A 22,003-nucleotide genomic window follows, 5' to 3' on the forward strand; every position below is an offset into this window, starting at 1 on the left:
CTCAGCTTAATCCCTTTCTCGGATTGCTGGATCTTGCCCTGCTTGCTGGAGGATGGTGTAGGACGCTGAAGAGCTGGCTAAAGCCCAGTTTGCAGGCACTGAGGTGCCAGAGGGGATTTACCTCAGCCACCCTTGTTCTGCATGCTGGCTCACTGCATGAGCGTGCACAAAGCTCTCTTGCCTGCCTGTCTATTGCCAGTAAGGGCTTAACAGTTGCCCACAAGCCTGGCTCAGTATTTTGGCTCTAGTGCTGCTTCAAGTCACCTGTGACAGGGCTTTCAGACCTAGAACCTACTTATGACTGCAGATGGTGATGCTGAGATTTGTTGAAGCCGAGAAGTCTGTCAGCAGCTTTGCCATCTCTGTGGCTCCTCCACAGCCCTGGTGCAGTAGGGACAGCCTATGTAGAGCCCCTGCCAGCATGCCATGGGATGGGGAATGTCCAGTTCTCAGCGGCTCAGCAATCTGTGTTTTTCTCCCAGCCCGGAATGGACAGCTGCCTCCTGCCAGTGATGGTGGTCCTCCGTGTCATCTTTGTCCCTCTTTTCATGCTGTGCAACGTGAAACCCCGTTACTACCTGCCTGTTGTGTTCGCTCATGACGCCTGGTACATCATCTTCATGATCTTCTTCTCCATCTCCAATGGCTACCTGGCCAGCCTTTGCATGTGCTTCGGGCCAAAGTGAGTGCGAGCTGGGGACAAGGGAAGGGTTGGTTATGCCCCCAGATGCCAGCCCTGGAATGACTTGTGGAATCTAGCTCTGCCCAGCTCTGGCATCTGGAGAAGAAGCCGCAGGCACAGAAGGGAATTGTCACTACCCACAGTGTCCCATCTCCTAGGCTTGTGCCTCCATATCCTAGGGATGAGGAGGCTATCTGGGCTCTCTGTTTTCCCCACCTGCCACACAGGGGAAGGGGCTGGATGCAGCAGAGATCTGGAGGGGAGCAAAGCATGGCACAGCAGCCACAGTAGGGTGAGCAGCTTTGCCCAGCACAGGCAGCACAAGGAGCCCCACAGGGGTCAGAAAGGGATGTCCCTGGTGCCAGGAGCTTCGGGGTGGCCTGCCTGATGCACTTTATGAGCCAACAGTGTGGAGACTTGGAGCTTTTGTAGCTCTGGGAGCCAAGGGGGATTTCTTCTTGCCATTCCTCTGCTGCAGACAAGCTTCCCAGCTCCACTGAACAGCAGGGCACTGGACACGCATCCTGAGTATGGATCTGATACCTGTTTTTCCCCTAGGAAAGTGCTTGTGCACGAAGCAGAGACAGCTGGAGCTATCATGGCATTTTTCCTGTCACTGGGCTTGGCCCTAGGAGCTGCCGTCTCCTTTCTGGTCCGAATTCTCATCTAGCAGAGGCACACAGAGGGTGCAGGGACACCAAGAGATGGCTCCGCATCCTCCACTGAGGCCCTGGACACCTCAGCACTGTGGGGAAACAACAGCTTACACCTGTCCCTGCCAAATCACACTGCCACAGCAGACATTACACCCAGGGACGGTTCCACTCCTGCAGGGTTGGCCTGGTTCCTGCCATGCTCAGCTGTGTGATGCCTTCAGGCCTATGTGCCTTCTCCTCCCCCATGCTGTGTGTGTTGTAAGACCCCCGGGATCTCCAAGAAGTCCAGCTGCCTCCCATGCTGCATAACTTTCCTGGATCAAGGCCAAAAGCCATTTTCAGCCTCTTTCTCGCTCGGAGAGAGTGAAAGGCTGCTAACTAGTGTTACTCTTTATCTTTCCCTTGTCTCCAAAGTACCTAGGAGATTCTCTCCTCTCCTCCTAGACAGCCTGGAAATATCCCACAACCCTCCTCCTGCTGGTAGACTTGTGGATGGGGAGGAGAGCACCAGCCAGCCTCACCATCCCTGCTCTCTGCTATACGCACATCCTCCTGCCCAGTGGTATCCCAAAAGTGTAGACATCTGTGTCCCAGCCACAGAAAGAGCCAACACTGTGGCTAGGCTGAGGGAGGAGGAGGTCTCCACACCCCACCTTCTCCCCCTCTCCTTGCTTCTCTTTTTTTTTTTTTTTTTTTTTTTTGTGATTCTGACATTGTTTTTTTTTTCAGCCTCCTGGTTGTGTGACAGGAGGTTCTACTGTGGGTTACAAGAGGAAAAGCAGCAACTCCCTTCCCAACAAAGCTGCCTTCCCTACCCATGTGTGCTACAAGGGAAGGCCTCACCTCTCCCTTGGCTTTCCCGTCCCTTGTTGTGTAAATGTGTCTATACAGTTGCCATTTTCTATAAAAAGAACAAAATGCTCCTTTGGGTATGTGTTTTTGTCTCTGTCGCCACAGGGGAGAGGGGCTGTGGAGGGTCAAGGGTTGAAGTGAGAAGGCACTGGTGTTTCCTTACCATCCTGTAGTCCCCTGCAACCAGCATCAGAAATGGTGGGAATGGTGTGTGCATGCCCTGCACAGCCAGGCCCAGCTATGAGGACACAGCCAGTGTGGGAAGGGGATCACAGAATTATAAAATCAGAATGGTTCAGGTCACAAGGGGCCTTGAAGATCATCCAGTTCCAAACCCCCTGCCATGGGCTGTGACAATTTCCACTACCAGTGGAGCGCAGTAACCAGGTTACTTGCAGCCCCATGCAGCCTGGCCCTGAAGGCTTTGAGGGGTGGGGCATCCACAGCTTCTCTGGGCAACCTGTTCCAGTGCCTCATCACACTCAGAGTAATGCATTTCTTGCCCAATATCTAAACCTTCCCTCTGTTTGAAACCATTCCCCCTTGTCCTGTAACTACATACTCTTTGTTCCTGTCCATTTTTATTGTAGGTCCCCTTCAAGTACTGGAAGGCCACAATTAGGTCACACCAAAGCTTTCTCCAGGCTGAACAGTCTAAATTCTCTGAGACATCCCTTGTAGAAGTGCTCCATCCCTCTGATCGTGTTGTTGTTCCCCCTACAGACTATCTCCAGCAGGTGCAAGTCCTTCCTGTACAGGGGACATCAGAGCTGGATGCAGCACTGCAGGTGGGCTCTCACCAGAGCAGAAGACTGTCCCTTGCCCTGCTGGCCGTGCCGCTTTGGATGCAACCCAGGACACCACTGTCTTTCTGAGCTGTGGGTGCACATGGTGAACTCATGGCCAGCCTCTCATCCACCAGCACGCCAGGGATGCTGCCCTCGTGGTACACCAAGGGACCACTGACACCTCTGATAAAGAGCAGATGCACCTTCATATTTTGAGGTGCAGTGCCCTGCAGCACAGCACCTGGGAGCTTTCTTTGTGCCTGGGAACAGAGAGAGTGCCACCTCTTGCTCCTGGGGTGAACTACACCAGCTTGCCAGTGGGACTCCCCCTCCCTCTGTCCCACATCATTCATTCACAGCCATCACCTCTGCACCACCAGGCACCAAAACCTATGTGGGAGCTCGGGTCCCCTCATCCCACTTCCAGCTTCCTTTTGCTCGTCAGGGCTTTTGTACCCACAGCCTTCACAGAATCACAGAATGGGTCAGGTTGGAAGGGACCACAGTGAATCATCTGGTCCACCATCTCTGCCTAAGCAGGGTCATCCTAGAGCACAGGGCGCAGGACTGTGTCCAGACAGTTCTTGAGCATCTCCAGTGATGGAGTCTCCACAGTCTCTGTGGGCAATCTGTTCCAGTGCTGGGTCACTCACACAGTAAGTAAGTTCTTATGCATTTTCAGGTAGAATTTCCTGTGCATTAGTTTGTGGTTTCTGCCTCTTGTCCTATTGCTTGGCAGCACCGTGCAGAGCCTGGCTCTATCCTCCACACCCTACCTTGAGATACTTACAGACATTGATGAGCTCCCTTCTCAGTCATCTCGAGACGGAATAGGCCCAGCTCCCTCATCCTTTCCTCTTAAGAGAAATGCTCCTGTCCCTTAATCATCTTTTTTACCCTCCACTGGACCGACTCCAGGGGCTCCATGTCTCTCTTGTACTGAGAGGCTCAGAAGTGGACAGAGTACTGCAGATACTGGAATGGTAAGGCTTAAGATTGATTGACACTGCAAGGACAACGTCTCCAAACACTGTTTTGCAACCGCGACACAGGCCTGCCATACACTGCGGCCCTGACACCTTCTGTCCCCGCCCCTTCACCCGCTGTGCTTAAGTTCCACGCAGCTTCAGGCCGGCAGAACTACGCGGCTCCCGGCCTCGGCGGGAGCTGCAGGATGAAGCTGGGGCAGTGCGGATTCCCGGTTCCGCGCCCCAGCCGTGGAGCCGAAGAGGCGCCGCTGTAACCTCTGTGCGGTTTTGTAGCCGTAGCTGTATTCCTCCGCGACGGGGCGCGGAAAAGAGTTCCTCGCCGGGGCTCCCCGCCGCCCCTCGCCGTGGCGCTAGGAGGTCCCGGTCCTGCGGCCCTCCGAGCATCACGGCCAAGGGCGGCGGAGAGCCGGGGGTGGCGACCGCAGAGCGGCAGCATGAAACCGAGCATTCATTGCACGCCCGCCCCCGCCATGGCCGCCGCTAAACGGCAACGCCGGTGTCTCCCATACACCATCGATCTGTGGTTCTCTGACCGCAAACCCTTTAAGGCGGAAGGATACAGTGTGACGTAAGCCAGCGCCTCGCTCCGTGCCTATAAAAAGCGGCCGGGGGGGAGGTTTAGTTCTTTCGCCGGTCCCTCACGCCCGAGACGGTAGGGACCGGATGGGGGATGGGGCTGGGCCTGATGCCGCCATCGCCCTCGTGCCCTGAAAATGCACTGAAAATAGGCATGTGTTTGTCTTGTAGATGCCCGAGAAAGTGCAGCACGAGGAGGAAGATGCGGAGACCTTCGCCTTCCAGGCGGAGATCGCCCAGCTCATGTCGCTCATTATCAACACCTTCTATTCCAATAAGGAGATCTTCCTGCGAGAGCTCATCTCCAACGCCTCCGACGTGAGCTCGGGCGGGAGTGGGCTCCTTCCTCTGCCGCGGGGCTCGGGGTCGGGCTGGTGTCCTTCCAGGAGTGCCTGGGGAGAGGCCAATTCCTGGCTCTCCGGGACGGCTTGTGCAGGGGAGGGATGGAGGAGGCTGTTGAGTAGGGAGGCCGTGTCGAGCATCCCTCTCTCCCCTAGGCCCTAGATAAGATCCGCTATGAGAGCCTGACTGACCCCTCCAAGCTGGACAGTGGGAAAGACCTGAAAATTGACATCATCCCCAACCCCCGGGACCGCACACTGACTCTGGTGGACACTGGCATTGGGATGACAAAAGCAGACCTCATCAACAACCTGGGCACCATTGCCAAATCCGGGACCAAAGCATTCATGGAAGCACTGCAGGTGGGTTGCCTTTAGCTGCATGGGTTCCCTGGCACCTGGGTTACAGGCTGGCACTGAATGTACAAATAATAAATAAACAATAAAAAGGCCCTGCTGCCTTATTTGCTGTGGGAAATGTTGGCCTACTCAAGTGTGCTTTCCCCATCTTTCCAACATCAAGGAGGAGCTGAGGGTAGAGCTGGTTGCCTGTTGGCACTTGCATGTTTTTCTCCGTGTGCTTGACCCAGTTCTTTGCTGCTGTGAATCAGTCACAGACATTTTCTACCTGCACACTGGTCTTAGCAGCTGCTCTCTGCTTTCACAGGCTGGCGCAGACATCTCCATGATCGGGCAGTTCGGCGTGGGTTTCTATTCCGCCTATCTGGTGGCTGAGAAGGTGGTTGTCATTACCAAGCACAATGATGATGAGCAGTATGCTTGGGAGTCATCAGCTGGGGGCTCGTTCACTGTCCGAACTGACCGTGGTGCGTATTGTACAAAAAGCCAAGCTCGTTTTCCTGCCAGAAGCACCCCTTTCGCTGGTGCTGCCTAGAGCCGTGCTGCACTGTCAGTCACACTGGTTAATGCTGGGTATCACATAATGTTTAGGCTCGAGGAGCTGGTCACACTTGCTCTCTGCCCCAAAATACTCATGTTTCTCTCCCCACGCTGCAGGTGAGCCCATTGGACGTGGCACCAAAGTGATCCTGTACTTGAAGGAGGACCAGACTGAGTACTTGGAGGAGCGTCGTGTGAAAGAGGTGGTGAAGAAGCACTCCCAGTTCATTGGCTACCCCATCACACTCTATGTACGTAAGGAAAGGACTGTGGGGACCGACTGGAAAGCTGGAAGCAGGGGTGGGTGGTGTTAGAAACAGGAGCCCATTGTTTGGTCCCTTCTGTAGTTCCTGGCTGCTGGGTACTGAGCAGTGGTGCTCTCAGCTTCTGCAGCCAAAGGTGGTTTGAGGCTGGGGGCTTACTGGAGGTGAAGGAGGTGGGTATCCAGCCACACTAAAGGCCTTTGATCTCTGTAGCTGAAGATCATCTTAAATCAGCCAGGAAAAAGGAGGGTTCCTGCCACTTTTCTCAGACACAGCTTTTGGTTGCATGATGAGGGGCTTTTGAGGACTGGTTCCAAGAGCTTTGATTCCAGATGATGCATTTGTTTGGCCTTGAAGGATACCATTTTTCTCATCTGGAGCTAAAGGATTCTTGGTAACTTTGGACTAAACCTGACTATTGCTTGTTTGTTTCTCCACAGCTGGAGAAAGAACGTGAAAAAGAGATCAGTGATGATGAAGCAGAGGAGGAAAAGGATGAGAAGGAGGAAGAGTCAGTGTCCAAAGATGAAGAGAAACCCAAAATCGAGGATGTGGGCTCTGATGAGGAGGAGGAGGGAGACAAAGGCAAGAAGAAAAAGACCAAGAAAATCAAGGAGAAATATATTGACCAGGAGGAGCTGAACAAGACCAAACCAATTTGGACCCGCAACCCTGATGACATCACCCAGGAGGAGTATGGCGAGTTCTACAAGAGCCTCACCAATGACTGGGAGGACCACTTGGCTGTCAAGGTGGGTGCTGGGCTACCCTGCCTTCCAGGGAGAGGCAGAGGGCCCCTTTCTAGTCCTTATCCACAGTTGTGGATCCATAGTTATGCCTCTGTGGGACTGAGCACTCTCAGGCCACTTGGTGATGGAGCAACCTGCACTGTGACTCCATGCAGATGGAAGGATTGGCAGTGCCAGTCCATAAGCAAGACAGGAGGATGTGGGGTCTCAGAGAAGCACTGACTTCTCTGTCCAAGCCTGCTGTATGCCAGAGAACCTTGGCACATAGGGGATAGTGGGCCTGAGCAGGAGGAAATACAGGCTGCTTGGATGCTAGAGATGTTGCTGTGCCCCCTTGCCAGCCCCAGTGCTGAGGAGTGGCAGTTCAGCCTCCCTGCTGTGGGAGCTGGGGAGAGGAGAAGTGAAACACCCCAGCAGCTGGTTTTTTTTTTCCTGGTTCCACAGCACTTCTCTGTGGAAGGGCAGCTGGAGTTCAGGGCCCTGCTTTTCATCCCGCGCCGTGCCCCTTTTGACCTTTTTGAGAACAAGAAGAAGAAGAACAACATTAAGCTGTATGTGAGGCGGGTCTTCATCATGGACAGCTGTGACGAGCTCATCCCTGAATACCTAAGTAAGAGCCTCCTGCCTCACCTTCTCAGTGCAGAGCTGGGATCCCCACAGCCTGTGGTACCACTTCCAGAACAGAGGGACTGGATGGGGTGCTAGCTGGTGAGGGTGCATAGCAGTCAGTGTTTTAGCTCTTTTCTTTTTGGGTTGAAGCTCAGAATCCTTAACCTGACGCCTGTTTTCATTCTCCCTATGCAGACTTCATCCGGGGTGTTGTGGACTCAGAGGATCTTCCTCTGAACATTTCTCGTGAGATGCTCCAGCAGAGCAAGATCCTCAAAGTGATCCGCAAAAACATTGTGAAGAAATGCTTGGAGCTCTTTTCTGAGCTGGCAGAAGACAAAGAAAACTACAAGAAATTTTATGAAGCTTTTTCCAAGAATCTCAAGGTGAGTTGGGCACCCTACACCTGGAGGAAGGGCGGGCCCATGACCCATCTGCCTGAGGAGCAATCTTGTTCCTATGCTGTGTCTCCTCTGCATCGGTGTTAGGATAAAGAGAGTGGGTCTTGTGAATGTCTTGGAGTGCCTTTGTGGGCACCTCTCCCCTCTGGCTGCCCTAGGCCAAACAGTCAAATGATCAGGAGCTGGGCAGATGGCTGTGCCTCAGGGGTGGCCAGGTGCATCCAAGTCCTGTCCTGGAGACTTCATGCCTCTCTTCTGCCCCCAGTTGGGCATCCATGAGGACTCCACCAACCGAAAGCGCCTTTCGGAGCTGCTGCGGTACCACACGTCCCAGTCAGGCGATGAGGTGACTTCGCTTTCTGAGTATGTGTCCCGTATGAAGGAGAACCAGAAGAGTATATACTACATCACAGGTGAGCCAGAGCTCCTCTGAGCCTAGCAAGGCAGAGGCAGGTAACCTGCATATGAACCCTAATTTAAACATTTCCTGCTGCCTTCAGCAGGTCATCCCTGCTGAAGTACAGCTCATTCCTGGGTGCTGGGGAAAAGGCTACCAAGCCTAGAACCCTGGCTGCTCTACCAGTTTTATGTTAGGGGTCCCAAGTGACTGATGGTGTTTGTCCTGCTGTAACCAGCTCTTACCTCTTGGTGATGTTTCATTTCTACCCTCCATAAACACAGGGGAGAGTAAGGAGCAGGTTGCTAACTCAGCCTTTGTGGAGCGTGTGCGGAAGCGTGGCTTTGAGGTGGTGTACATGACAGAGCCCATCGATGAGTATTGCGTGCAGCAGCTCAAGGAGTTTGATGGCAAGACCCTGGTATCAGTCACCAAAGAGGGGCTGGAGCTGCCTGAGGATGAGGAAGAGAAAAAAAAGATGGAGGAGAGCAAGGCCAAGTTTGAGAACCTCTGCAAACTTATGAAGGAAATCCTGGACAAGAAGGTGGAGAAGGTGAGGTGGGCAGGGAGCTTAGCCCTGTGCTGGAGGGAGGAGGGCTGGGTCCTCTGTGCTGCAGGTGAGGGCCCCCGCTCAATGCATGCCTCTCATCTCCTGCAGAGGAGCCGCTAAAGGAGACTGGAGATCCCAACATGCACCATCTTGCTCTAAGCAGCCAGGCTGCAGGCGAGGGGCACTGACCCAAATACGTGCATTGATGGGAGAGGGTAAGTGTGGCAAACATGCAGTGGGTGCTCTTAAGTGCTGGCTGAGCTGTCCAAATTAGTCTGCAGTAGTCCTGGAGCTGCTTGGAGCATCTCTGCTTGCTTTGGGGTGTCCCCAGGTGAACCAGGGGCAAAGACTTGGGCTGTAGTGTGCTGTGGCTGGGCCCAGTCCAGGGCTTTCGGGGGCCTTGCTCAGCTAACCCTTGGCTATGTTGGCAGGTCACCGTCTCAAACCGGTTGGTCTCATCTCCCTGCTGCATCGTCACCAGCACCTACGGTTGGACAGCCAACATGGAGCGCATCATGAAGGCTCAGGCACTGCGGGACAACTCTACCATGGGCTATATGATGGCCAAGAAGCACCTGGAGATCAACCCTGACCACCCAATTGTAGAAACCCTTCGCCAGAAGGCTGATGCTGACAAGAATGACAAAGCTGTTAAAGATCTGGTGGTGCTACTCTTTGAGACTGCTCTGCTGTCCTCTGGTTTCTCCCTGGAAGATCCCCAGATGCACTCCAACCGCATCTACAGGATGGTCAAACTCGGGCTTGGTGAGTATCCATGCAACTTCTCAAGCCTGCAGCAGGCCTGAAGGTTAACTGGTCAGGCTAGTGTCTAGGGGCAGGGGGAGGCCAGTAAGGGAGCCATGCTGCTATGATGTGCTGAAGTGGCTCTGTACATAGGGTGGCCAGGAGAAAGTGTAAACCTGGAACAAAGTACTTCAGGAGGGCTCAGGACTCTGGGTGGACTGCCGTGTCCTCCACAACACCAGGAGTCACCACCAGGATGTTCAGACGACAAGCTGAGGCTTTTTATTCCTTCAGAGTAAATGTCTGTCATGGGTATGTGACCCATCTGGAGAAACAGCCTGTGCTTGCACACAGCCTTTTCCTCCAAATTCACTGTTTAGCTAAAAATGTAAATCAGAAGGTGCTGTGGCTTGGCACAACTAAGTTAGTAACTCTGTGCTGCCTCTCTCTACTCCTCTCAGTAGGAGTAGGGTGTTCTGTTAGTCAAGTTGCAGGTAAGGGGACTGTATGGTAGTACAATTTTCTGTTCAGAGTATACTGAAACAGCAACCTACAGGGTTGGAAACTGATGAGCTCTAGAGTCTCGCAACTGCTTTAGTTGTGACTTGACGGGATTTACTGCATTTCTCTCTAGAGAAATGTTCATGCTGTTCAAACCACATTCTCCTGGCTTAATCTCCAGGTTTTGTGGTGCTGGGTGACAGATCTTTTGTAGTTAATATCAATTGGCTAAGGAGTGCACTCTAATGGCATAGGTAGTATCCACATACTAGTGTGGATCTTACTGGGAAGATGTACTGCTTCAGGATTAGTGCTGGAGCTGACAATAACTTGTAGCAATGTTGACTTGCAATTAGTTTTTAGCCTGGAGGAAAGGAGACTGAGGGGTGACCTCATTGCATTGTACAGCTTCCTCACCAGGGGAAGCAGAGGGGCCTGCAGTGATATCTTCTCTGTGGTGACCAGTGACAGGACCTAAGGGAAAGTCATGAAGCTTTGTCAGGAGAGGTTTAGGTTGGATATTAGTTAAAGGTTTCTTACCCAGAGAGTGATTGGCCAAGGAACAGACTCCCCAGGGAAGTGGTCACAGCACCAAGCCTGCCAGCATTCAAGAAGTGTTTGGACAACACTCTGAAGCACATGGTGTGATTCTTGATTTCTATGTGTAAAGCCAGGAGCAGGACTTCAGTGATATTTGTGGGTCCCTTCCAAATCAGAATATTTGATTCTGTGAACTATTGGATGCTAATAGCCCCATTCTTCAGGCTGGGGGCAAGGAGCCAGGTTTACTCTGGGAGAGGATGTACATCTGGGATTAGGTGTCATTTGGAGGCCTTGTCTCTTCCTTTTCTCCCCTTTCCCAGGCATAGATGAAGATGAGGTGGCTGCAGAGGAGCGCAGTGCAGCTGTCCCTGAGGAAATCCCCCCTCTGGAGGGAGATGAAGATACATCCCACATGGAAGAGGTAGACTAAAGGAGGAAGATTCTTCCTTCACCTGCCAGACCTCTCCTCTATCATGTTTGCTTAGAAGATGGTCTCCTCCCACCAGCTGCTACTGACTTCTTGGTGGTGTCTTCTTTTGGCTCTGTTTGGTTGGGGTTGTTTTTGGCAGGGTGCAGGATGGCATGATTCCCTGTTTGTTAGTAGTGATTCAGGTAGCCTGAGGCCTGTCTATTCTGTGTCTTTCTGCTTGTGTAGGAACAGCTGATGGGGAGCGGAGGAGTGAGGAGGCATCAGGCTTCCCCTCTCTCCCCCTCATGGAGTGTCCCATGTTACCAGTAGGCATCAAACAGTGTCCTTATTCCATTGGGGTGGGAGAGCCTTTCCTCCGAACAGTGCTTCCCTGAAGCCCCAGGATAGCATAATGTATTTTGGTTGGGTTTTGTTTGATTATTTTTCTGGAGTTTGTTGTACTGGAATTAAAGAATTGATGATTTACATGGTGGGGTCCCTTGTGTTTCATGCCTGCTCTTCTGAGGAAAATGTCTCAGCCTGCGCCTGAGGGCACTGGACTGTGCTGTGTAGGTGTCCCCTGTGCCCTGACTGCTTTTCTGAGCCCTGCTTTAGGAGATCTTGATCTCTTCCATGCCCTGGCAAGATGAAGTGGGTGGAAGGAACACATGACCTGCTGTGCAGGTGGGGTCATCTCCAATGAGCAGTAATTCTCCACCAGGAGAGCTGCATGCCCCCCAGTCTGGGAGCAAATTTCCAATCTGTGTGGGTCAGCTGGGTGAGCTGCTGCTGGCTGGTTTGATCTGAGCACCTCTGGGGCAGGACAGTGGCAGGAGCCATCAGCTTGTTCCATTGCAGTGTGGAGCAGGGTGTGGAGTGATAGCTCAGGATTGCAGTCAAGCTGCCTCTCTTCACCTGTTAGGCCAAAGACTCAACTCCTTTCCTCCCACCTCCAGCCTGCCCTTTCTGGCTTTCTGCAGCCATTGGATATTGAGCAGTATCTGGCTTCTTTCCATCTGTGTCCTAGATGAGAAGCCTGGGCCATCACCTCTGACTGAGCTGCCCCTTGCACTGAGCCCACACTCTGAGGTTTGTTACCCTTGGCCACAATGGCCCTTGGGGTTTGTCAGAGAAAAGTGACACCAGCATTAAGTTCTCTTGCTGCCCACATGCCAGCTGCCACAGGCACAAAATAGAATGGGCTTTAGCCAGTATCCATCTTCAACAGGGAGGCAGAGCCTGCTGGAATCCCTTGCTGCACACCAAGACACTGACTTGCTGCTGGTGCGGCTGCTGTGTGCGTGCAGCCTGCTAGGGCAGCTGAGCTAGCAAATTGTTTAAAAGTAGGATTTCTCTCTCAATAGGCAAGTGTTGCCAAATAGTGAATCAATAAAAAATAACTTTTTAAGTTAATGTCCTGGGTTTTCTTTTTCCACTAATGTTTTGTTTAAATCTACATTTAAATGAGAAAGGTTATCCTGCTGTATCCCATTCCTAACCTGGCAATGTGGGTTTTTGTTGTTTTATTTTTAATCAAAGGAAATCACATTCCATTTTCAGTCTGTCAGCAGATGGTGAGTGCAGACATTTGGCTGAATTTGTAGGACAGGATGAAAAGTTGTGAGCTTGCACAGGTACCTCCAAAAGCTCAGAGCTAGAAAAGAAGCCCTGGTAAAACTGCTGAGAGCCAAGTGCTCCGAAGCCTGGGCTGTGCTCAGCACCAGCTCTGGTATTCCTCCAGGCTCAGCTAAGTCACCACTGTCCCTAGTCTTCTCCTCTGTTTCTCTTGTAACCCTCACCTGAGTGTCCCCTTTCCCTAGCTGTGTTAGGCCCCAGTCCTGTTTCTGAGCCCAGACTCTTGCCTGGATTTTCACCAGGCCTCCCACACGTACCAGGAGGATGGACCATCAAGCCTCTCCTGGCTCTGGCTGCTGCAGGCTGCTGCAGTATGCCCCACAACGTGCTACAGCACCGGTGGCCCTGGCTGGCAGGTGCTCAGCACGCCTCTGTATCACCTCTCGGTAGCTACACCCACTGAGAATTCCTTAAGTTGCACCATGCAGAGAACTTAGGAGCCAAACTAGGCTCAGGCTAATGGCTCCTTCACCTGCCCACCAGCATAAGCAGCATTCCAAACCTGGCTGTGCTCCCCAGTTGTGTGTGCAAGGATCTCCTGTCAGGCCTTGCAGCTTTGAGTGCAACCCTGGTAGATACCAGCCTTGGCAAAGACAGAGAGCGGCACCTGTATTTGGAAAGACAACTTTGCTGTCCCAGAGAGACTAGGGACACAGGAAGAGTTGGAAATCTCTTCCCTCCTTCCAGGTACATGGAAAAAAAATACAATGTAAAAAAAAACCCAAAAACCAAACACATTTACGCCCATTGCACTATATGCAGCATATTTTTAATTTAATAAAATAAAAAGAGAAAAAAGTTGCCTTGCAAAAGTACCAAAACCTGCTGGTTTGTCAGTCAGGTTGTGTTGACGAGAAAAGGATTGACCAATAAAACCCAGGCTTCAGGGGAAGAAGAGCTTTCACTGCTCCAACCCCTACTGTCTGTGGAGCAGGAACAAGGCACCGCAAGCGGGCTCTGCCCCACGTCCCAACCCTCCAGGCACAGACTCTGGCCAGTCCCTGGGGAAACCAGGGCCAGTGCCTCCAGGTGGCAGGAAAAAGAGGAGTTGTTTGTGCTTGTCTGAATGGCAACTGCAAAGCCCAGAACCCATGGCACTGAGGGACCCCGAGGCGGTGCTGGGGCTTCTGGGCAGTGCAGCCTTTGGCCTGTAACAGCAGCAGATGTAACCAAAAAGCAACCTCGAAGGACTCGGCAAGCCTTGGGAACTGTCCAGCTCAAGTACTGCATAAAAATCAGCCTGGGCTGAGGGGGCCAAAGAAAGTGTCCTGGAGCAGGGGTAAAGAATCGATAAAACTAAACTGGGAGGTACTGGCTTTCACTGCAATGCCCTCCCAGAGCAGATCCCAGGCCTGGGGTAGGACAGGCTGGGAGTCCTTCCCCTGACTGTGTCTGTAATACTCAAGAGCCCCTCCTGGAATGGAGGAAGAGCAGTCCACACCCTTTGATGGGCTCAGCTTGGGACTTGCCTCACTCAGAGGTGTTTCAAAAAGAAACCTAGTGTTTTGCTTGCCCTTTCCTCCTGCCAAGCTCTGTAGTACTAACAGAAATGGAGGAGCATTAGCCAGAGGCAAGACAGTGCCAGGGAAGTGTTCCCTTTTTCATCAGTGACTTTGGGGAGAAGCCACAAGACAGGTGGGGCAGGAATACCAGCAGCCCCATGCTGGTGTGTCCCCAGGCCTGTGCCTTGGCTATAAGTCTTTGACCTATTAAGGCAAATGGAAAGGTTTGGAGCTGCATCAGCCCAGAGCATTTCCTGGGTTTGTTCCAGCCCCTTTCCCAGGAAAAGCAGGTGGAAAACTGAGTCACTGGTCCTGCCTATCCATACCGCACTCTTCTCAGTTGGTTCTGAGAAATCCAGCAAATACCCTCAAGTGGAGGCAGGACAGTGGGCATGGCTTAAATGCCATGGCCTCAGCTTCCTTAGACCTTTTGAACAGGGGTTTCGCCCGGCGGGAGCTTCTTACTGCGCTTCTTCATGCGGCTGCGGGCGTAGACACGGAGAAAGAGGGCCATGAAGACAACGGCAATGCCCAGCCCACCCACAACAGTGACAGTGTGCCCGTAGATGAGGCAGGAGAGGAGGATGGCAAAGGCCTGTCGGAGTGTCATGATGATGGTGAAGACAGCTGCCCCGAACTGGTTGATGGTGTAGAAGATGAAGAGCTGGCCGCAGGCAGAGCACACGGAAAGCAGCACGGCGTGGGCGGTGAACTCCGAGTGGCGGGCCATGAAGCGCAACGACTCCAGCAAGGCACCCTGCTCCACGAGCGAGCCCACGGTGAAAAGGCAGGAGAAGACGTTGACACCAAACATCATCTGCACGGGAGACATCTTGTAGGTGAAGAGAGCGTCCTGCCAGTTGGAGGTGAAGCTGTCAAAGATTATGTAGCCAGCCAGGAGCACTATGCCAGAGAAGGTGGTGACAGTGGACACCGTCCTGTTAGGAGCGCTGGAGAGCAGGAACATGCTGACCCCCACGGAGATGAGGGCAGCAGTCAGGTACTCCCAGTACTCGTAACTCTTGCGTGACACCAGTTTGCCCATCATCATCACTGGTATCACTTTGGAGGCCTTGGCCAGCACTTGGGTGGGGAAGCTGATGTATTTGAGTGCCTCATACTGACACCAGCTGCTGAGGATGTTGGAGAGGGAGGCAAAGGAGTATTTGTACATAGGAGCCCCATGGCGTGGCTGCTTGGTCAGGGCGCAGTACAGACCAGCCACTGTGAAGGCCAGGATGCGGTTCATGAACACAAGGAACTGGGAGTCCTTGAACTTCTCTCCAGGGTCTGTTTCAGTGGCACCATATGTTCTTGTCATCACACGCTCCTGGAGGACACCCCATGTGAGGTAGGAAGCCTGCAAAGCAGCAGGAGCACAGGGAGAAGTCAGGACCTACAATAGCAGTTGCCAGCAACAACAGGAAGAACAGACCCCAGGAGATCCTTGCTTTCCCCAGTGTTGCTCATCCTCTGCATGGCAATGCTTCCCTGAGACACTGGGAGATGGGACCACCCTCCACTCCACCCATCTGAGGGAACCCCGCTGATCCATGTGGTTACAACCGGGAACATCCTGTTCCAAAGCACACCTGCTCAGTGGACAGGGGAGAAAAGCCCACAGTGCAAACATCCTGGTGAGAGCGAGCAGTTACGCTTTGAGCTACTTTAAGCCTGTGGAACCAGACTGACCGAATCAGGGAACATTACTGATACACTGCTGTGGTTTTGGTGCCAGCTCCCTGCGGCAGGTCCTGGCAGTTTTCCCAGTGGCCTCTGCATTGGTTTTCACTTCCAGCTCCCTAGGCCTGGTTTTTACATCCAAATCAATTCTAGTTTCAGAACCAGCAGACAAAATTGTCCATGAGGGATGATCACTGTTCTGGTTGTCATCTCCACTACTTTTGGTGCAACAAAGACAAGCGCCTCACAGAAGTAACAGACTTCTTCTCATCACACATCCCCCAAGAAAGTAAGACACAGAGATGGAATAATTTGGTGGCCCACAGCATGTCTGAATAGGCTGGGGGAGTAAGCCAGAGAGTGAGTAGTTTCCTGGCTGCAGAACACCTGGGTTTTTCTATCTCAGTGCCTACATTACTATTTTTTGTTCTCATAGATCAAAAAAGTTGCCCTTCCTAATGATGCTCTGGTGGTAGCTGAGACTTGGGGAATCTAAAATTTTAAATTCCTGTTTATCTGTAGCTGAATTAAGTATTTTCTCTCCAGTACTCAAATTCAATCCATCAAGGCAGAATGCATCAGCCCCAGACAGTGACCAATGGGAGAGCCTGGGATAAAAGAGGGCTCAAACTATCTGCTGATCTGACATCAGAGCCAGAACAAAAGCAGCCTTAACAATCTGCTGAATCACAGAATTTTCAGAGGCTCTAGAGGACTGTGATCAGACAGACAGGATGCTCCAGCCCAAATGACAAAAGCTAAATGCACCTCCACAGCTCTTGGAGGTGGACTGTCCTGTCCCAGCCTCCAACCCCTGCCTTGATCAAGGACAGCACTGCATGCTTCGTCTTCAAGTATCTGACAGTCACTAACCCACTGGCCACTTCCTCCTTCCAGAATGGGACAGCCACACATGCACAGGACCCCTACCTGTAGACCAGCAGCACAGAAAAGCAACTTGAAGACTTGTCGGGCTGTGGAGGACTCTGAGGGCTCTGCTCGGGGTGGCAGGGAGCCATCGTCCTGATGTACAGACTTCACCTCAGAGCCAAACACACATGATTTGATGACAGGGAAGCAAATGCCTCTGCCTAAACAGGGTAAGAGAAGATGGACACACAATTAACCAAAGCCTGGGCACCACATGCTGCACCAGCTTGAGAGGTGAAGCCTCCCTCCTCACTAGCCTCCAGATCTGCTGGCATGGGGGCCTCAGAGAAATTTGTTTCAGGATAGCAGCTGGACAGCACTGGGACACAGCTCTGTGAGTGGCTCAAACCTGACAATGCAGGTTGAGGAAGGGAAGCTCCCACTCCTACCTGTCTCCAAGTAGTTCCTTCTCTTGAAGTACTGGATGAGGAGGAAGCCTGGTACCACAATACTCGCATAGCCAGCAGCATTAACAAAGAAACGGAAGAGCCAGAAGTCCCCCCAGGAGTCCTGCAGGGCAGGGGCAATCTCTTCACCTGTAGCCATGGTAGGGAGGGAAGCCAGCAGGAGGGGAATGCAAAATCTGCAGAGAGAGAAAGAGGCAAGTGGTGGGCTACTGGTACCTGGGCAGCTCCACTCCACATGCCTGTTATATCCACCATCCAGCCTGATCCTCATCACCTGTAACACGGCCACCTAGACCCCAGTGCAGCAAGAACAGTGATGCTGGCAGCACACAGAGTAGGAAGAGTCCTCCAGAGCTGAAAAGTACAGGCCAGACATCTATGTTTGCTTCTGTTAAAGGTGGTTGCTCTGGAACATGTGGACTTAGAACCTTGGATTCCCAGGATTAGAGAGAACAGTGCTGTAACCATCTGGTTTTGACTACACTCTTACTCCAAATGCAAGGAGCACCTCACACCTCACCTTTATAAGTTAAAATTTAGCACAGCTTTTGGGTGGAAAAGGAAAAAGTCATTGAACAGAAGAATTGACTCCTACCTCGAAGCTTACATTTCAAGCCTGTGGCAATGAGCAACCTTCCTCTGGAAGCAAATAGTTCAGAGGTTTCCCCTCCAGCTACACTAGATGATGAGTGGAGCAGAAGCAGCGTTTGGAGCTGCCAGCCTCCCCCACCTCCCCATGCAGCCCTGGAAGTGTGCCAAGGCATTCCTCACAGCTCAGAGGAAATTACCAGGGTTCACCCGCTTGGCAAAACACAGCAAGAAAGCCAGGCTGGAAAGGAACTTTCCTACCAGCTGTCTGGTTGGGATTTTACCAGGACTATGCAATGAGGTATAGGTGATATTCTTCAGCTGTAGCTGTAGGAAGTGATCTAGCCAGCTTTAAAAGTCCTTGAAGGAGTTCTTCCCTTCACAGTCCTCTCTCTCACAGAGGCAAACCTGCAATATTCATGGTACTCAACAGAATGAGCAACCAGGCAAGAACTTCCTACACCCCAGGCCGCCTGCATCCTCCCCTCACAAAGCAAGCTACAGCTTCCTGCATCAGGGTAGAAGGTTTCCCTGGTCCATGCTACATCCCTCAGTTGAAAAAGCCTCCCAGTTGCCTTGGGGACCAGGTGAGAGTGCTGTGGGCTGGCTAGATAAGCATATACCAGAAAAGCTCCTGTGACTGAAAGGGACAGAGATGTTAATTCCTCCTCCCCCTGAAACAAGTGAGTCAGAGGAATTTAGGTCCTATTTAGGGGTGTACCTGGCCCCAGTGTTGTATAACTGTGACCTCTAGTAGCCCCCACACGAAACTCCGAGATTTACAAACTTAAGGACTTTAAAGGCAATAAAGTCCCCTGCCACTTCATGAGCAAGCACTTCCACCAACCTCTTGTCCCCTTGGGAAAGACCTCAGGGACTTTTCTCATCCTCAGCTACTGTGGCCAAGCCCTTGGAGTTCCTGGGGATGACCAAAGCTGAGGCTGTGTTTCACCCAGAAAACTCCCTTCTGTGACTTAGAAGACATAGAAATTCCCAGACCAGGGAGAGGCGCACATGGCTAGGGGTGGATTTCTTTGCCTTCTTCCTATTCCTCTGTCTCCCCCCTCCCCTGGAAAAGACAGTCTGACACCTCCACTCAATATTTCCTGCTGCAGGGGCATCATCGCAGGCAGTACAGGTGCTGTGGGATGCAAAAACAGGGCTCGGTGCTCACACCTGGGGCTGAAGCTGCCCGTGTGCTCCTGGGTTTGTCCATATTAAGTAACCGTGGCTGACGGTGGGGTGCAGAAACGCCGTTCACTTTTGCAGAAGTCAGATATAAATGACAGGGTCTGTTGCCACATTTGCAACTTGAGAGGGACTGCAAGCTCCGTTCAGCACGACTGCGCCTGCTGTTACCCCGCCAGCTCCTGCAGCGCTACCATGGGAGGAGAATCAGCGCCGCTCTCCCACAGCGCCCGTGAAGAGGAGGCTATGGAGGGACAATGGCTCTCTATGCCTGCGCTAGCAATTCCCAGGCCCCTAGAGCTGACTCAGTGCAGCAGGCCCTGCCCTCTCTGCCGAGGCTGGGAAGGAACAGGGACCCCAGTGTTACAGGTAGAAAGCGGGGGGGCTGAGCAGGCAACATGCTGAGGCATGAAAGGAGCCTTAGTCTACAGAGCAGCCCAGGAGCCGAGACAACAGAGCCGGCCGCTGCTCCCCTGGGCACTGCAAGGGCAGCTCTCAAAGGCACCGCTTCAGAGCCGGGCTGGCATCCAGCCCTCCGACTGGAATGGACAATTTGGGTCCCGGCTCTGAAAAAGATCCCTGCCTACAGCCCTGACACTCTTCAGCGCGCCTCCAGCGCCTGGAAGGGCTGAGGTCAAATGCAAGCTCGGAGCTGACAAGTCCATACTAACATCTCGGGATCTCGTGTCTGCTCCCTGTCCCTGTCCCTGTCCCTGTCCCTGTCCCTGCACGCAGCCGGGTCGCAGGGGGTGCCTGCCACTCTCCTCCCAGGGCCGACCGCCGCCTCTGCCCAGGAGCCACGGGACTCTGCCGCTCCCCGCCGGCCGTGGCACGGCGCGGGGCTCCCGGGAGGGGAGAGCTCTGCGCTTGTCGCTCAGGGGCTTCTCTGCCCGAGGCTCCAGTGGCCCCGCGGGAGAAGCAGCGCACAGCCGGGTACGGGACGAGCGCGGCCCCGGCGCCGCCTCCCTGCCCGGCGGCCACGTTCGCAGCGAGCAGGCCGGCAGCGCGGCGGCAGCCTTCGCCCGCTCTCGCCGAGCAGGGCAGCTGCCGCCCGCGGGCCGGCCCGCCCTCCGCGCCCGCCCTGGCCTCGTTACCCACCTGCGGCCCGGCCCCGGCTCGGTCTCGGCCGGCTCCCCTCGCCTCCGCTCCCGGCGGCGGCGGCGGAACCCCGCCCGGCGGGCGCGCTCCGCGCCCCACAGCGCCCCTGCCGCTCCGGAGGGAGCGCGGCGGGCGGGGCGGGGCCGCGATCACAAGAGCACAGAATCAGCTTGGAAGAGACCCGAGGTCATCGAGCCCAACCTAGGACCGAACACCACCGTCTCAACTAGACCACAGCACTGAGTGCCACAACCAATCTTTCCTTAAACACCTCCAGCGAAGGTGACTCCTCCACCTTCCTCGGCCTGTCTATTCTAATGTCTCATCACCCTTTCTGTAGAGAAATTCCTCCTACCATCCAACCTAAACCTCCCCTGGCACAGCTTGAGATTATGTCCTCTTGTCCTGGAACTAGTTGCCTGGGAAAAAAGGCCGATCCCCACCTGGCTACACACGCCTTTCAGGGAGGTGTAGAGAGTGACAAGGTCTCCCCTGAGCCTCCTTTTCTCCAGGCTAAATACTCACATCTCCCTGAGCAGCTCATCATAGGGCTTTTGCTCCAAACCCTTCCTTCACCAGCTCTGTTGCCCTTCTCTAGACATGCTCCAGCACCCTCTTGAAGTGAGGGGCCCAGAGCTGGACACAGGACATGATGGGAGGCCTCACGAATGCAGAGGAATGATGACTTCCCTAGTCCTGATGGTCACACTATTCTTGATTCAAGCTAAAAGCCTTCAAAGCTGACTCCTAGTTCCATTCCTGCCCCTGTCTCAGATTAGCCCCCTCCAAGCTGCCAGCCCTGCACTGAGCACAACCACAGCTGGTTCCTGAGGCAGGTGCTGCCCAGGGGCTGCAGGTCAGTATGACACACCCCCAGTCCTGAATCCCCTATCCCAGCCCCAGGCATGGCTGCAGGGCTGGTTGGAGCCGGCAGGTGGTCACCCAGTGATGTTTTACAAGACATCTTTTTAAAACAAATAGTTTTATTTTAAAATAACAAAACAAACAAAAAAGTGCAGATCACTTGTTTCTGCCTTTTCCCTTTGCTCCCAGCTACAGCCGTGGCCACACCATCCCACATTGCCCTGCAGCATCTGTCATCGCTTCTTTGAGCAGCCTGGAAGTGCCTCATGTCCCTGGTGAAAGATGTCCTTGAAACAGCCCCATGGGTTTGCAGCAGGGTTGAGGCCCTGTCAGAAGGTGAGGCAAAGATTCAAAAGAAACAGAGCAATCCAGCTCAGGACTGATGAGGAAACAAGGCAAAGTCCAGAGACCTGGGGGGTCCTTATGCTGCTTTCCTGGCAGCATTCCCTTACAAGAAGGGAGGAAGACAAGAGCTCACTCCAGAGCATCCTGGTCGATTGCACCATCCAGTATTTGTCCCAAACAACAGCAGCTGCTCCCAGGCAACAAGTGAGGAATTTTCCTGGCTGAGATGGGGTATGTCATCTGTGCCTCCATTCCCACAGCACCTTTGGCTGATTTCCTAATGCACTGCATGTGCTCCTCTGGCTGGAGAAGTAAGTGGCAGGGAAGGGTGGTGAGCTGAACAACAGGAGGGATGGGAAGATAATGCTGCCACCTCTTCAACTTTCAGCCTGGGAGGATCTAAAACCCAGGGAAGACCCATACCCTAAGTTTTTTAACCCCCTTCCAAGGCAGGAGAAGGGGGCAGGATCTTCCTGTCCTCTGTGAAAGAGGAAAACACAGCACAGTAAAGCAGCAAGGTGTCAGGCACAGTGGCAGAAGCAGGGATCCACAACCTGGTCTTCAGCATCTCCTATGCTCTTTCTCCAGCCCTGTAGCCAGATGTTTGGCAAGACAGCATGGGAATAGAGCACCTCACTGGGATGCCCAGCCTTGGCCTCGAGCACTAGAAAGGCTCTACGAATGGGGAAGGCCCTGTGCTCCCACTCACCTTGTGCAGTGTGAAGGACCCGAGGGAGCAGGCAGACTGGGGAAACCCCTGCAGCCCTCATGTCCCCAAACCCCCACAGTGATGCACAGCCTCCTGATGCTGTG

The 22,003-nt window shown here is 53.3% G+C and overlaps 3 protein-coding genes across 10 annotated transcripts in view; 2 read left to right on the forward strand and 1 right to left on the reverse strand.

The window, feature by feature from the left end:
• Positions 1-2,261, forward strand: part of SLC29A1 (solute carrier family 29 member 1 (Augustine blood group)) — a 33,548-nt gene extending 31,287 nt beyond the window's left edge. For all 7 annotated transcript variants that reach the window (XM_053936865.1, XM_053936864.1, XM_053936862.1 and 4 more), the window contains 2 exons: positions 483-682; positions 1,241-2,261. In XM_053936865.1, coding sequence (XP_053792840.1) covers positions 483-682; positions 1,241-1,352 — 312 coding nt within the window. In that variant the 3' untranslated portion in view covers positions 1,353-2,261. The remainder of the gene's footprint in view (positions 1-482; positions 683-1,240) is intronic.
• Positions 2,262-4,085: 1,824 nt separating this feature from the next.
• Positions 4,086-11,436, forward strand: HSP90AB1 (heat shock protein 90 alpha family class B member 1). Of its 2 annotated transcripts, none has more exons than XR_008429688.1 (12): positions 4,086-4,619; positions 4,715-4,861; positions 5,041-5,247; positions 5,552-5,711; positions 5,902-6,035; positions 6,488-6,799; positions 7,241-7,406; positions 7,601-7,791; positions 8,072-8,219; positions 8,488-8,756; positions 8,862-8,968; positions 9,185-9,272. XR_008429688.1 is itself a non-coding variant. In XM_053936861.1 (12 exons), the coding sequence occupies exons 2-12, from the start codon at positions 4,715-4,717 to the stop codon at positions 10,969-10,971; spliced, it is 2,178 nt and encodes a 725-aa protein (XP_053792836.1). In that variant the 5' UTR covers positions 4,086-4,619; the 3' UTR covers positions 10,972-11,436. The 2 variants fall into 2 exon arrangements, 1 of the variants encoding a protein (XP_053792836.1); XM_053936861.1 differs by lacking the exon at positions 8,862-8,968 and adding an exon at positions 10,862-11,436 and having other exon boundaries at positions 9,185-9,518.
• Positions 11,437-13,323: 1,887 nt separating this feature from the next.
• SLC35B2 (solute carrier family 35 member B2) lies at positions 13,324-21,939 on the reverse strand. Its single transcript, XM_053936850.1, has 5 exons — positions 21,322-21,939; positions 19,982-20,093; positions 17,090-17,283; positions 16,701-16,861; positions 13,324-15,447 (listed from the first exon to the last, which is right to left on the reverse strand). Exons 1-5 carry the CDS (start codon positions 21,479-21,481, stop codon positions 14,509-14,511), a joined length of 1,566 nt encoding a protein of 521 aa, XP_053792825.1. The 5' UTR covers positions 21,482-21,939; the 3' UTR covers positions 13,324-14,508.
• Positions 21,940-22,003: the final 64 nt, after the last annotated feature.

This window comes from Vidua chalybeata, chromosome 3 (assembly GCF_026979565.1).
Source record: "Vidua chalybeata isolate OUT-0048 chromosome 3, bVidCha1 merged haplotype, whole genome shotgun sequence".
NCBI lineage: Eukaryota > Metazoa > Chordata > Aves > Passeriformes > Viduidae > Vidua > Vidua chalybeata.